The sequence below is a fragment of the Artibeus jamaicensis genome, unplaced genomic scaffold (genome assembly GCF_021234435.1).
Source record: "Artibeus jamaicensis isolate MK-2021 breed Jamaican fruit bat unplaced genomic scaffold, CSHL_Jam_final scaffold_1283, whole genome shotgun sequence".
Taxonomy (NCBI): Eukaryota; Metazoa; Chordata; class Mammalia; order Chiroptera; family Phyllostomidae; genus Artibeus; species Artibeus jamaicensis.
The window spans coordinates 17,683,447-17,699,035 of NW_026522028.1; the positions used below are offsets into that span (position 1 = coordinate 17,683,447).

Consider the following 15,589-nt stretch of genomic DNA (forward strand, 5'->3'; position numbering starts at 1 on the left):
AGAGTACAATGTCATAAAAGCCACAGCACATCCATTCTCCAAACACCTGGCACTCCTTCTGGGGTTACACAGAGAGATCTTTGCGTGTTTCCAGCCTCTCTCCTTGCAAAGAAAACATATTGAGACAGCTGCCCAGATTGTTTTAATCTTCTTGCATCAATACAAAAATCTTCTAGGTCATAATCCACCAGCCATGTAAAAATTTTATAGCATCATCATCCATGGCTACTCCCACTCCAAATACCAGTTACTATGAAATTATGCCAGAATTTGGATCAAAGTATTGGGGGGAAATTCAAGGCAAATTTTTATCTGATGAACTCATGGCATAGAATCAAGTTTCACAGAGAGCTCCAGATCCTAGTATATTAAAAAACATTCTATAACTTTACTGTGAAGAGAGCACTTTATTAGAACAAATAAAACATGCTGAGCTCTGCCGGGACACAGAGGTCATGCTAATGTGTGAGCCAAGGAGTCTTTTCTTGCTTTAGTAGAAAAGATAATAATCTGAAAATCACTAGCATCTGAGGTTCCCTTGATTTAAAATGCACATGGACATTTAAAGGTTCAGGAAATCATTGCATTGATACCTTGCCTACATTAGGCAGTGGAAAGGCCCTTGCTGCTCCCTAAATACCACTTGGGATGGTGCTGTACCCTAGTGCCTTTACTAAAGCAATGGCATGGTTCACATCTGCTGTTCCATAGGTTCCCTGGCCTCCCACTTCGCAGGGAGTCAGGAGAGCAGACAGGCCCACAAACACCTCCCCTCCAGACCCAGCTCTACAGCCAGTGGCTCAAGAAAGTCCCAGCCCCAGAAGTCCCAGAGCAGTGCACCTGCAGGAGTCCTTGCCCTAGACCCCACCACCAACCACCTGACCATCAGTCAGATTTAGAAAGCAGAGTCCCCTTAGCAGTAAACCTAAGAGGACACAGGATCTTTGCCACAGGGACAAAATATAGAATTTCTCATCCAGATCTTTCACAGAAAAACCACATAAGCATCTGAGGAAATGACAGCCAGGAATCTTATATACAAATTACCAGGATACAGATAACAAGACCCCAGCCGCACACTCAGTAGGCTGTCTGGAGTCAAAGCATTTTTATCCTCTTGGTACAGAATTTTGTAATTCTTGATCCCAAGCAAGTGTGGGCACGGCTCCAGACACATGTGATATCTATCTGCCTGGAATTGCTTTCCCTCCCAAGAATCTTATAGCAATGTATAGACCTTCCTAGGATGGGACACAGCCAGGTCTGCTCATTCTTTGGGCTCAAAGGCCCCTGTGGCAGATGCCCATCCACTAACTCCAATAAGAAAGGGAAGGGCTGGAACACAAAGGGGCACTTCACCTGGCACATTGGGCTGGAAGACTTTATTCAGATCCAAGGAGGAGGCTCTGGAATGGGTTTTCTGTGGCCGCGGTGGCGGGGTGGGAGGGTCCTCACCCCTTTTCATGGCCTCTTCTATGGAGGTGCTAGAGTAAGATCTGCAGCAAAATAAGGGAAGGTCAGAAAGGAGACAGCAAAGCTTTATTCTCTGAAGTTGGGTTGAAATGGGAAATACCCACAAAAGTCAAAGTGACTGCAAAGGACTGACAAGCTCGCAAAGCAACCATGAATTCTACTGTCCCCTGGATGCCGCTATCTGCCATAATGCCCAAACCCCAATCGTGAATCAGAATCTTTTTTAACTTCCTTGCTCTTATTATACCTTAGACCTAAATTTTCTGAAAAGGAACACTTTTTTGTGAATTGAAATCTGTTTTGACTGGAATTATTAATAAAATAGCATGTAAACCCTCCCACTTAGGTACTTCCATATTTTAGCAGAAGGGCTTCATGATATTAACTGATTACAGAACTTTTCTCCTGTTTATATGCAAATGTAATGACAGGTACATAAAGAATTGGGACAGATAAGTTGAGAGTAAGAATCAAATATTCAAGGGAATATGCCGCAAATGAAATTCAGGAGAGGAAAGCACACAACAATCAGGCTGCGAGGTCTAGTTTTTCTTACCATGAGAAATACAGATTTGGGGAAACTTTCAAAGCAAAAGCTTCCTCTTAACTTTTTCCTTCAATCTGTGACAAGGCAGTAGCTGACTAGCTACCTAGGCAGCTTCTGAGATTGTAACTCCAACAATGGCATTTAAAGAAAAATGAACTAAATAATTTGCCAAGGGTCACACAGCTAGCAAGTTGTATGGGTTCCATTCAAACTGTAGTCCATGTCTGTTTCCAAATTCCATTTTTAAAAATGTCCTTATACTGCCTTATTTAGGGAAAAAACCTTTTGGTGGTAGCAGCTACACTATTTATTAGAGACTTTATCTTCTAAATTAATTCCATTCAGTTCATAATTCTAGTGCTTGGTAATAGGTTTGTGGATGAACTTCCAATATGATTTTTCTAAGAAGTACATGTGTACATCTATTCTATTCAGCATCTCAGCCAACTTAATGTCAAAGAAGAAAATGACCTTTGAGTCAGAGATATGTCCTAGGGATAAATTAACCTCAGAAAACTGTTCTTAATATTTAGCTATTTAGAGCAGCACTCATGAAATTATCACTTATCTATCTCTATTATGTAACTTCAGTTCTTGGTAAAGCTGGTTTTCACACAGCAAGTTTCAATTTTCCTGAATGAGTTCTTCAAGGTTTCTTGGTGGTAGTATGGGTGTTCTGTTTGTCATGCAATGTTTTGGTCTTTAATAAAGTCACCATAATGGCATGTGGTGTGCTCTGGGGTGGTCCCTGTAACACAACTGGCGAGACAGGCAAGGCAAAGGCAATGCAGGAACTAGCAGGAAGAATGTTCTAATACTTTCAAATAAAATAAGAGGGAATTGACCTGAAAGGACGACAAAGTTTTCAAATGGGAACTCTTGATTCAAAAAGGAAATCAGAGATCGTAGCTAGAAATTAAAAGAATTTTCTATGCCATGTAAGTCATTCCATTTTATTTCCATATATACCCATTGTATTTATATTTGTTATGGAAAGTTAACTGACTATCATATAAGTGATACTGAAAACCTGTGGCCGCAACCAATTAAAATATAAATGTGCAGGGAATCAAGAAAATGATGAATGTTGTAGTGTTAGAATGATGATTTTCCATCTTTCCCTTACATTTCCACAAAGCTTTGTTACTCTAAAAAGGAAGATAACGATGGTTTGATTCTCTTAGTCTCAGTAAAGGCCCAGTTGGGAGTAGTGAAATAAAAACACCCAAATGAGACCAGCAGACCAATTTCTAAAAAAATAATGTATAAAATTTAGCAAGTGAGATTAATAATAGAGTATGTGATTATGAGATTTGGTAGTTTCACTTGCTTTGCAAAAGAGAGAGGAAGTCAGCAGAAGAGAAAACTGTGAGGTTCAATTTATGGTTAACATAGAACACATAAGCAAATTTCTGCAATTCAAAGGTTTTTTCTACTACGAGGGCAGATAAATGTTACTATCCCTACATCTTAAAGCCAGTACAGACTAATTTGTAAAGTATCCATTCATCCTTTTAAAAAAGGGATGAGTAAATGTGGTAACCATACAGAGAAATAATAACTATGCCTTTTTTCCTACCAAAATCAATTAGTGTAGGTATTGTTTTTTAAAATATGAGTATTGATAGCTTTACCTTCTATGAATAAGGAAACAAAACCCCAATTTGGAAAATCCAGACATAAAAGATACACTATGGAGTACCTCTGATTTACAAGAAAAACAAGATTTCCTTAAATATCAGTGTTTCAAAATATGATCAGATTTAAATTCACTTTTTCAGGAATGTGTCTAGTAGCCAAAGGAGGAAAAGTCACTGAGAACCAAAGGAAAACTCGGAGAAGACACACAAACTCTCTTATCTTACACTGCAGTCTACTGGTGAAGAGGGGTCCCAATACCATCTTCCCCTTTTCATGTTCTATTGGTTCTATTAGTGTTTCTATGTTTGTCCTTGCTCCTCCCTTCTGTTGTCTGATGTCAGCCACAGCTCTGCTTCTCTGTCTCTCCCTCTTCTGCTATCCCCTAGAGATTGAAAAACCATAAAGCCACGAACAGGCTCTAAGATAGGGTGAAACAGAACATAAGTACTGCTTCCCTGAAACTTCCTGCCTCACTGGAGAATCACCATAAGCATTTTATTTCCCAACTCCAGATTTGACCACAGACTTCTTACTTATTGGTATTTATTTTGTCATGGTAGTCAGTTTCGGTGTTGGTTACCTTTTAACCACATTTCCTTCTTTCCAAGGCTACTTCTCCCTACTTATTATCATGCTGCAACAACATGGGCATATCACACAAGCTGCTTCTTCATGGCAGGTGACCAGAGCGCAGCAGCCACCATCTTCCAGCACTAATAAACAGAAACTATGAGTCTCCCAGTAGCATTGCACACTCCAGTCAGGCCCCTCATGACAGTGAACTCATCCACATTCTAAGCTTCACATCAAAAGGAAAAGGAGATTATGGGTTGTGTGCTTTTGGTTGGAGGGGTTTATTTCTAGTCTGGCACAGGGCACAAAGGGTATTAAAAGTAGAAATTAAACAAACACTACCTGGATCTTGGTCTTGCTTTGAGACTGTTGGACTCCTTAGGAGTGGCTGAAATGAAGATTAATTGTTGTTTGCCTGAGTTTCATTTTTGCAGTTAAACAGGTTTATATACAACATCTGGACTAGTACAGAACACATCAATAGGTCAACGTGAGGTACAGGTATCCATGTGGAGAACATGACTTCTTCCACAGTATCATTATTTCAGAAATTTATTTCTAAAGCTAAAGGCACAATTAACAGGAAATAAAAACCAACACATTTTCCTTTCATCAGAACACTATCTAAGAAGCCATTCTCAAATCAAAGTTGATTAACAAAGAAATTCCAGTCTAAAAAGACAACCTTCTTAAGGGGTTATCTATTTATATAATAATGGGTTCAGACTTTGGGATTTGTTGATCTATCATAATAGCCTAGTAATAGATTCAGAACCAGTTTCCTCTGAAGACTAGAAAGAAATCTATTAGGCTATATATGTTAAGGTTTTCTTAAAATACACTACCAGCGCAGTATGACCAGAAGAAATAGCTCCCATGAGTAAATTACAATGTGCTATGCAGCTTTTCCTAAAAGAAAATATTCCTGTGGCCTATGTCTCTATGACCGAATTGTACAGAGAATACTATGGCATGAAATCATTAAAATATTTTGTTAACCACACAACTTTTTCTTATCAAATTTCAATCAAATTTCAAACTAACGCCTACTTTCCCATCCCGACTTCTTGGGAATAAGTAGAAACATTTACCAAAACATTAATCTTCTTTTGATGTTTTCAATCCTCTATGGAAGACAACTTGAAAAACCACTAGCTATGCTAAGATTTAGCAAACACTGCAAATTTTGCACCATAAAAACTCATAGAAAAAGTGCTACTAACTAGGAACAAGAACATAGTTTATATATTGTTTGCACAAATCCTTCTGGAAAGAAAATGTCTCACTGCATCATCCCCTCCTCTTTCGCAATGCTCCAAAGATAAAACCCTCCTTGGTATGAGGCAGCCTGGACTTACAAGGACCATTAAAATCTTTCAATTAGATAAGCCAGGCAGGAAGGGGAGCTGAAGTGCTAATAAGACGCAAAGCAAACAAGCAACATACATCCCCTTCCACACAGTCAGCAGCAGAAGAGATATATTTCTTCCAACCTACACATTTTAGCTTATTGTAGTAAGAGCACAGAAATCTTTAAACTCAAACTTCTGAAAAGCCTGGGCAGCCCAAGGAGTTGATCCCTGTCTTGCCCATTGTCATGGAAAACTAACTCCCCCCACCTGCCTCAGGCAACATAAGAAAGTGGCCCAAGGGCAGCCTCTCCTCCAGCTGAACTGGGTGGACAACGTGAGCAGACTCACCAAAGAGCTGGGGGCCACCCTTTGAGCAGGATGACCCAAAGCTGGCTCCTGTAGCTCTCTTCTCCCTCAGACCCCACTGCTTTCCATAAATATGTAGGTAGCAGTCTCAGCCATGTTAAAATACTGTTCAACAAGCCAGACCGTGGTGACTGTTAATTCCTTTGTCAATTACCATTATCTTTGTGTTTTTGCAGGGGTAGGAATGGGTGTGGAGGGCGGGGTAAACTCTGCCAGTGACAGATAGATGGAGTGAGGGGTACAGATGAGTGGTGGAGACCAGGCCAGGAGTCATGAGGCCTAGGTGCTCCTCCTGGCTACTACACTTACTAACTGTTAGCTCTCTAAACCTCCATTTCCTCACCTACAGGATGAGGAAAATAAAAATGCAGCCATGCCTCAGGTAGAGACGAGATACAGTGAAGGTACTTTAACAACTAAGTGTATTTTAGAATTGTGAAATACTACTGTTATAGAGTGCTTCTAGTTTTTCAAGCTTAGAATTATGGCTTCTAAATTTAGTTCCTGCTAGGACAGCAAAGGAGAGGGTAATGGAAGGAAAGAACTGCTCTACCCCATAAAACCATGGGGTGATAGCTGGTGATCAGGACAGCTGCTAGAAAGACCAATAGCAGCCTGAAGACTACAGTGTAAGGATGAAAAGGCCTAATCCACTAAGCATGACTAAGACATCAAGAAAAAGATCACCACTGTGCACTGTGTTCTCTTGAATTAGTTGGAATGTAACATTAGCTAAGAACTCTATTAGGGTCCACTAATATATATACTTTTAGCAATTAAAAGGGTAAGGGCATTAAAAATATGTAAAAGGGATACTCCCATTCACTGATAATAAAGTCCCACTCCATCTGTAACCCACCACATTGTCATTGTCATCTTCATCACCATTACTATTATTACTATCACCACCCACTAGGGAAGAGTGGTGATATCCCAGGCAGGTCTTGGTAATTCTCCACAGGTTTCTGATCAGAAAAAGCTGGAGCTCACTATTCTGGTTAAGTCTTCCATAAGCTTCTGAGTCCCTGAAAGTCCGGCTCAGCATTTGGAGCATGTGAATATCTGCAAAAAATGGTGAGGGCTTGCTATGTTGAAATCCAGGCAGACACCAATAGGCAGATCATCACTTCTCATTTAGCTGGGAAAGGGAAGAAGAATGCCAATTTCCTAGAATATTCCAGGCATGTCATCTTTCCAGGAAACAGAAATGGGATATGAAGGCAAGCCTTAAGTTTAATTCTCCAAAAGGCAGCAACTCAACTGAGGTGACCTGTCCACACGGCACCAATAGCCATTCAGAATTAGAAACCACCATCTTGAAACTCCAGTATCTCCCACTAGGAATCCAAGTCCCTTATACCCACTCCAGAACAGGGAAGCAGTGGGAAAATGAATCAGGAACCACACAGCATGTTCCCAGGCAGAATGTGAAACAAAGTTAGATGTACTTCACACAATGTGCCACACCCCGAGATGCTTTATCTGGTGATAAAGCCTCATCCTATTCAATGAAGGAATGTTAACAGCGTCCAAAGCTCGCCCCAGAGAACATGTGATGCTCATGGAAAAAAACAAAGTGTTTTCCTCAAAGGCTGCTAGAGAAGCAGCAATTTAACTTACTGCATTTAAATAACTTTTGCTAATATCATAAGGTTAAAAAAAACCTACCTCAGGCACTTCCATTTCTCCTATACAGAGCATTTCCCCCATGATGAAGGAATTCCAATCAGTTCCAAAGCCAAAACTAGGTTTGAGAATTCCTACCACTTTTGGAATCATGGTTAATCTTCATTTTCTATTTCTTAACATGGCCTTCTATAGGTAGCTGTTACCAAAATAGGCTACACATCACAATCCCCTGGGGCTGCCTAAAAATACAGATTCTTAGGCCTCATATCTAAAATCCATCATAGATTCTCATTCATATACTCTTTCGTGCTCTCTCCCCCAACCAATCCTCCTCCTCCCTCCCCTCTCCCTCTATTGTTCTCTTCTAAACCTTGAATGAACTTTGTGTTTGGGAAATATTGTACTATTACATAAGCCTCAATGTTATATTGACCCCTTTGTTCCAACTTTAAACAAATAATCCTGGGATGATAGCTAACCAAAACAAACATGATTTACTTATTAAATATCAAGAGAGATAAAAAAACACCAATTTCTTTCATGTCCTCATAATCAGAGCTCCAAATATTAACACCTTCCCTAGCCAGTGTGTTTTTTAACTAAGTTCATCTTGGATCAATGGTGGGTCCATTGAGATAGCCAAGGACACAGGCCCAGCTATCTCCATAGTTCACAGTTACACTTCCAATTCTCCAAGAACAGGGCAAACACAACTTTTATTTTTCTCTTTGGAATCCACTCCATGCAAAAGAATATTTACTTGCTTTCCTGGTGGTGAAGTATAATGAAAATATTGAGATTTTCATTTTGGAAATGCAAAGATTCCAACTATAAGCCTCCAACTGATCTACCCCACCAATTCCTTCTACATAGAATTCGCAATGGCCTGTTGAAATAAATCTTCTCAACTCCAAGCCTGCTCAATTTTATACTTAGTAACAGTGAGACTAAATTCAAACATTGATCCTTTCAATGAAACCTAAATTCAGAACTTTAAGAAATCACCCCCTTCCTGTACCTGAAAAGAAGGGATTTTTAAAAAAGCAAAAAGGTTTCCTTGTAATAAAACACAAGACAATTTTTGAGAGAAACATACATACCATCACAAATATACCAGTATTGTACTCACTAAAACTACTGCTTTTTTTTTGTTAGAAATAAATACATAAATACGTTAAAATGGTTTTCTCCTACCTGGATTCTCAGACATGTCCTTTGGTAAGGCTTCATCCGTAGTACTTTTCAAAGCTAGTGATGTTTTGTTTTAAAAGAACAGAGAGAAAGGAGAGGAAAAGAAAGAAAAAACCTGTAACATTTTATTTCTCTGGCACATTAAAACAAAGAATCTCTACTAATCACTTATGAAAATATTGTTACAAACTTCTATAATTGCTATACAACTTACCAAAACAGTAAAGTATTCTTAAAGTATGAAGCCCTGGCTGATGTGGCTCAGTGCATTGAGCACCAGCCTGTGAACCAAAGGGTCACTGGTTCGATTCCCAGTCAGGGCACATGCCTGGGTTCAGGCCAAGTCCCCACACATGGTGTTCCTCTCCCTCTCTTTCTCCCTCCCTTCCCCTCTCTCTAAAAATAAGTAAAATCTTTAAAAAATTAAAAAAAGAAGAACTCTTAAAGTATAGGAGGTTCTCCCAAGAGAACAAAGCAATATGCCAAGAGAACAAAGCAGTATGTTTAACTTTCCAGGGAGAGTGACTCTAGTGGCTAGGAGTATTATCAGAAAGTATCAAGAACTTCCCCCTTTCATTCCTGATGTCCAAATCAATGACCTGAAAATGTCTCTTAGAGTGAAACCCAGGCTTCAGTATTTTTAGAGTTCACTTGGTTATTCCAATGTTCAGCCAAAGCTAAGACCCATTAATTAATAAAGAGGGATCAGAGTACATGCTACTGTTAGACAATGTCCACTTCTACCTCTCCCAAGCAAATATTTAAATAGATAACATGCAACTATTGTTTATTAAGGGAAAACTTATTTTTCATGTTTAACTCCCATACAAAGCTATGTCAATTGCAGGTCTCTACAATAAAACCGGAAATAGTGTCACTGATTTTTAGTCTCTTCAGATAAGCCTCTCATACATGGGCAGTAAATTAATATCAGATAATAGAAGAAATATTGGCTTGAGATTTAGAAAATATTGGTTCATATTCCCTCTCTTTTTCTTACTAAGAAAATGATTCATACTGCCTGAACTTCAGTTTACCCATCTCTAAATTTTAAGAGATGAACATGTCAGTCTCCATTCAGTTTTGTGAGGATTGGATGAGACAGTGTACAGGGAAGGACAGGGTAGATTATCAAGCATTATATAGAACTATGGAGTTGGGGGGGGGGGTTCCTCCTGCTCTTCTAGATATTCCCAGGCTAACTTATCTCTGTACTTGGAGATAGCTGTAACATGGAACACTGTGCTGTACTGCTTCTCACCTGTGCCATAAGATAGGCAAATTGTTGCTGGGCTTCACATCACAGCCCTACACCCATAGGCACAGAGAATAAAGCCCAGGAATAAAAACTCTCTCCAGAAGAGAATTTCCTTGTGGACCAAACCTGTGTACAAATATGTATTTACACTCATGCTCTGGGATTATATCTGCCAAAATATGCTAAGCCTGGGGGCCAGCAGTGAGTAAGGGGCCAATGAGCTGGTTTAAGAGGGCTTTGGACACTCAAACTCTTATTACCACTTTATGAACTAGTTTTGGGACAATGGTTTGAACTACATAATTCATCCAAATGTGTTCATATACTGATAGCTGTCCTTATATGCTCTACAAGCCAAGATTCCAAGAGAAATGGAGTAAGAAAAACATAATCAGAACATCTCTAAAGGAAGAAAACTCATTCTTTCCTTACCTTGTTTGTCATTACCAGTCATATCTTGGGTAGGAACAGGAAAGTCAGTCATGTCGTTAATAGATAACTTCTTGAAAAAGGAAAGAAAATTCATTATACAGATTAAACAGAAATTAAGTGATCTGCACATATGATGAAAATGTTTTAAAAGCTATATATCTTGTCAATATCTCTGTCTTCAGTAAGCCCTGACATTTAATACAATTTTATTTTATTTCAGGTGCCTAGTGACAGATAATCTGTATTGAAATATTTATATGCATAGAGGGAAAAAATAACAATTCAGATTAAGTCTGGCACATGTATAGATCACATATTAAATCTGAATCCAGTATGGGATGCAGCCAGAGAGTCCCATCTTGTAGCATTTCCCCATTCAGTCAAGAACAAACCTGAATTCTATGTACTTTTTCACAATCAGAGAGAGGTTCTGACAAGTGGCCCAATAAGGTAGGTATATTTGCCAGAATCTGTTAACCAGAGGGTGTTTTACCTTGATTCAAATAGCCTCCTTACCCTGGAATAAGGTAATTTTACTGATGAGTGGAACAAAATTTCCTCCTAACTCACTTATGGGAAAAATTTTCACTTATAAGATGAATATCCAAATTAATCAAGTATTGATTAATTTAAAATTCTGTTTAAAATCTATTACTATGAATTTATTACTTTTTTTAGAGACTGTGGATTTTTTTAAAGATTTTATTTATTTATTTTTAGACAAAGAGGAAGGGACGGAGAAAGAGGGGGAGGGAAACATCAATGTGTGGTTGCCTCTTGTGTGCCCCCTACGAGGGACCTGGCCTGAAACCCCAGCATGTGCCCTGACTGGGAATTGAACCAGCAACCCTTTGGTTTGCAGACCAGTGCTCAAGCCACTGAGCCACATCAGCCAGGGCTATAAATTTATTTCTTAGAAAGTCTCAATTACAAGCATGCTAAGACTTCTGATAGATTTAAGAATAATAATAGTACTGCTTGGTGGTAATATGATCTATTTTTTAATTCTCAAGCAGGACATTCTTGGCATTATGATGAAGCACCCAGATGTAATTTCCTATTCAAAGTCTACTATCTCCAACGGAACAAAGAATGTATCTTAACAATCCCTTTCACTTTCTTCTTGCACCTAGATTACAAGCCAGATCCTTAGTAGAAGAAAATGACTTAGGAGTAGAAAGGCAGATAAAAAGAAAACCAAAAAAGAGTTGAAATTTTTTAAAGCTACATAAATGGAAAGATCCTGTGCTCATGAGTCAGAAGACTTAATATTATTAAGATGGCAATACTTTCCAAATTCATCTACAGATTGAATGCAATCCTTCTCACTTTTCTGCAGAATTTAGCCAGATAGTCCTAAATTTCATATGGAAATGCAAGAAATCCAGAATAGTGGAAATATTCTTGAATAAGAAGAACAAAGTTAAAGACTCAACTTCTCAATTTCAAAACTTACCACAAAGTTACAGTAACCAAGACTGTGATGGCTGAAAGGGGGGGATTAGGGAGAATGGATACAACTGACAACTGTACTTGAACAACAATAAAAAAGTGGAAAAACAAACAAAAAAAAGACTGTAAGACTAGCATAATGACATATAGATGGGATAGAACCAAAAACACATAAATAAACCCTTACATTTATGACCAAGGGATCTTCAACAAAGGTGCAAAACAACTGAATGGGGGAAAATTGCTTTTTCAGTAAGTGATATTGGAATTAACTAAATACCCATACACAAAAGAATGAAATTAGACCTCTTCCTCACAGCCTGCACAAAAATTAACTCAAAATGGATTACAAACCTAAATGTAAGACCTAAAACTATACAATTCTTAAAACAAAGGGCTAAACCTTCATGATCTTATATTAGACAATGGTTTCTTAGATATGACACCAAAAGCACATACAACAAAAAAGAAAACCATAGATAAACTGAATTTCACCAAAATAAACATTTATGTTGCAAAGCATGCTATCGAGAAAGGAAAAAGAAAAACCAAAGAAAGACCAAATACTTGCAAATTGCATACCTAGTCAGGAACTCATATCCAGAATATATAAAGCACACTTATGACTCAATAACAAACAACCCAATTCATAAGCAAAGGATTCCAACAGACATTTCACCAAAAAAGATACACAGATGGCTAATATTGTGTTTTGCCATGTATAATGCACACTGTTTCACCCAAATATTTGAGGGAAAAATAAGAATGCATATTATACATGGGTAGTACTAATTTTGTAGCTATATAAGTGTTTTAAATTCTTTTATCTATGTTTATGTGTTAAAGTAAAAGTGCAACTCTAGAAAGCAATAACGATATCCATATGTAAAGTAATACTATTTTTGCTACTGGTACATAAAATTGCTTATACTGTAATATGTTCAAAAATAAATGCTAAAATTCCCTTATAATACAAAAAACAAGTTTCTAAATATAAGTAAATAAGTAATTTAATTTAAAATTAAAACATTTTTTTCCTGAAAGTTTGGACCAAAAACACGGGTGTGCATTATACACAGCAAAATACAGTTAAATACACAAAAAGATGCTGAACATCATTAGTCATTAGAAAATTAAAACCAAAATCATGAAATGCCACTCCACTCCCACTAGGATAACTAAAATAAAAAAAGACAATAGCAAGTATTACCAAGGACATGGGGTAATCGGAACCTTCATACATTGCTGGTAGAGGAATATAAAATGGTGCAGCTGCTTTGCACAGCAGTTTGCTAGTTCCTCAAAAAAGTTAAACACAAGTTATAATATGACCCAACAATTCCACCACTAGGTATGTACCTAAGAGAACTGAAAACATGTTCACTCAAAAACTTGTACAGGAATGTTCATAACAGTAATTTTTTTCTGATAGCCCCAAAGTAGAAACAACCCTAATGTCCATCATCTGAAGGATGGAGAGACAAAATTGGGCATATCCATACAATGGAATACTATTCATCAACAAAGAGGAAAAAGGTACCAATACAACATGAATGAACTGTTAATACATTATAGTAAGTGAAAGAAGCTAGTCACAAAAGACCATATATTATATGATTCTGTTTATATGAAATGTCCAGAATGGGCAAATTTTGAGACAGAAAAAAAATTAGTGATTACCAGCGGATAGTGAATGACTGACTGTTAATGACTACAGGCTTTCTTTTTGAGGTGATGAAAATGCTCTAAAATTAAGACTACATTGATGGTTGCACAGCTGTTCCTCTATTAAAAAACACTGAATTGCATAGTTTACATGTGTAGTTTAAATTGTATAGTTAAATTGTGGTACATGGATTATATCTCAGTAAAGCTGTTTACAAAAGAAAGAAATCCAGTAATATAATAACCCCGCTTAAGAGGAGTACACCTGAAATTCTAATCTTTAATTCTTGACAGGACATGGTTACAGCTCTGCTGTCTTTAGAAAAAGATGTACTGCTGAGCAAACTTCTCATGGCCTGAATCAGCTACAGCTTCTTTCATAACACAAACATCTATATGTAGTCATCCCTCACAGGGCTGGTACCAACGTCTATTTAAACTCCATGCCATGCATTCATGAAAGCTTAAACAGTTGTAGAAAGAACAATGAATTAGTTTAGAAGAATGTGAAATATTTAATCATAGCTATTAAAATCTGACCTATACTGCTCAAATGACCAAACCATTAATCAACCATAGTAGTATACCCCTGAATTTTATTTATTACATCATTATCTAAGATGAAGCACCTCACCTCTGAAAATAACAGTTTCTTGGGAAAAAGGTTTTTGTTGTTCTTTTGCTTTCCTGTTTGTGTAACAGTGAAAAATTGTTAACAGTGGGAAATTGCAGCCCAATGCACCATTCCTTTGATATTGTTTCTGCAACTGAGGGTTCTAAGTAGCTTTTAACTCGCCCTGTCAAAGGAGCCAGTTTAAAGATATGAACATATATAAAACTTAGCTGCACATAACATTCATCTCTGTAAGTCAGTAATTAATTTCTCCAAAAACTAGCATTATCTGTCTCTGTTGGAAGGGTAAAGGCCATTGGATACCATGGCAAGCTGGAACAAAACATTTATCCAGAGGATAAAAACATATGACACTTTTAATAGGTCACCTAACCCTCATAATTTTACACAGGCAGGGGGATTTGGCAAAAAAATAAAAATAAAAATAAAAATAAAAATAAAAATAAAAATAAAAATAAAAATAAAAATAAAAATAAAAATAAAAATAAATAAAGAAAAACCAGGGCAATTGCACCAGAGAGCTGTGGAGGTTATGTGTCCTGGCCTGACAGACAATCCTCTCCAGACGCTGTCAGCAACCCCAGAGTAGACTGAGGTCCATCAAAAGTGGCTATTGTTACATGTTTGTCCATCACATGTGATACACAGAAAAAAAGAAATTTAAAAGGCCAAAACTCTTCAAAAGCACATCTATCACTCCTTCTGAAATCACTTTTCATCACATCTTTTTCCCATGAGTAGAAATCTGTTGAGAAAAATAGCATGGAGGCTACAACTCAAAGAAAGGAGCAGAGAGGCCAAGAAAGCTGTTAACAGACAGAGCACCGTAGAAGCAGGCTTGATTTGCTCATAGAGGAGCAGAGGATGTCACTGAAAACACAGACTATGGGCATGGCAGCCCCACCGAAAAGAATAATCACACACAGTGACAAGAAATTAAAGACATGTTCTGGTATACTGCCTTTGAGTTCTACCATCTTGCAATGGTTTTAACTAGGGTCAGAGAACTATAATAGGAGTCTGTGAATAAATCTCCATTTATTAAACATTTCCAGATTTTTTAGGACAGGAACAGCAGATATCATAAGCTGAAATCACTGTAATCATGATAATGACTGATGATGGTGCTGACATTAACAATAACCATAATAACTCCTATTTATTGATGTATACTGAAGAACCACTAAGCATGTGGCCAAGCCCCTACATCAGTGGCCCACCGTGGTGGGAAGTCTCTGGGTTTCTCTTGAGGATCATCCAAATCAGTCTTCATCTGCTCCAAAAGCTAAAAACCCTCAGGGAGAAGGCAGCTTTAAATGTGGTTAGTGGCTCTCAGTTACAGTTCTCAAACCTCATCTCAAAACTGTTCTGGTTCA

General features: G+C 37.8%; 1 protein-coding gene across 3 annotated transcripts in view; it reads right to left on the reverse strand.

The window, feature by feature from the left end:
- Positions 1 to 15,589, reverse strand: part of REPS2 (RALBP1 associated Eps domain containing 2) — a 219,772-nt gene that overhangs the window by 101,034 nt on the left and 103,149 nt on the right. For all 3 annotated transcript variants that reach the window (XM_053655827.1, XM_053655826.1, XM_053655825.1), the window contains exons 10-13: positions 10,463 to 10,532; positions 8,776 to 8,829; positions 4,577 to 4,622; positions 1,360 to 1,496 (exon numbers count right to left, since the gene is read on the reverse strand). In XM_053655827.1, coding sequence (XP_053511802.1) covers positions 1,360 to 1,496; positions 4,577 to 4,622; positions 8,776 to 8,829; positions 10,463 to 10,532 — 307 coding nt within the window. The remainder of the gene's footprint in view (positions 1 to 1,359; positions 1,497 to 4,576; positions 4,623 to 8,775; positions 8,830 to 10,462; positions 10,533 to 15,589) is intronic.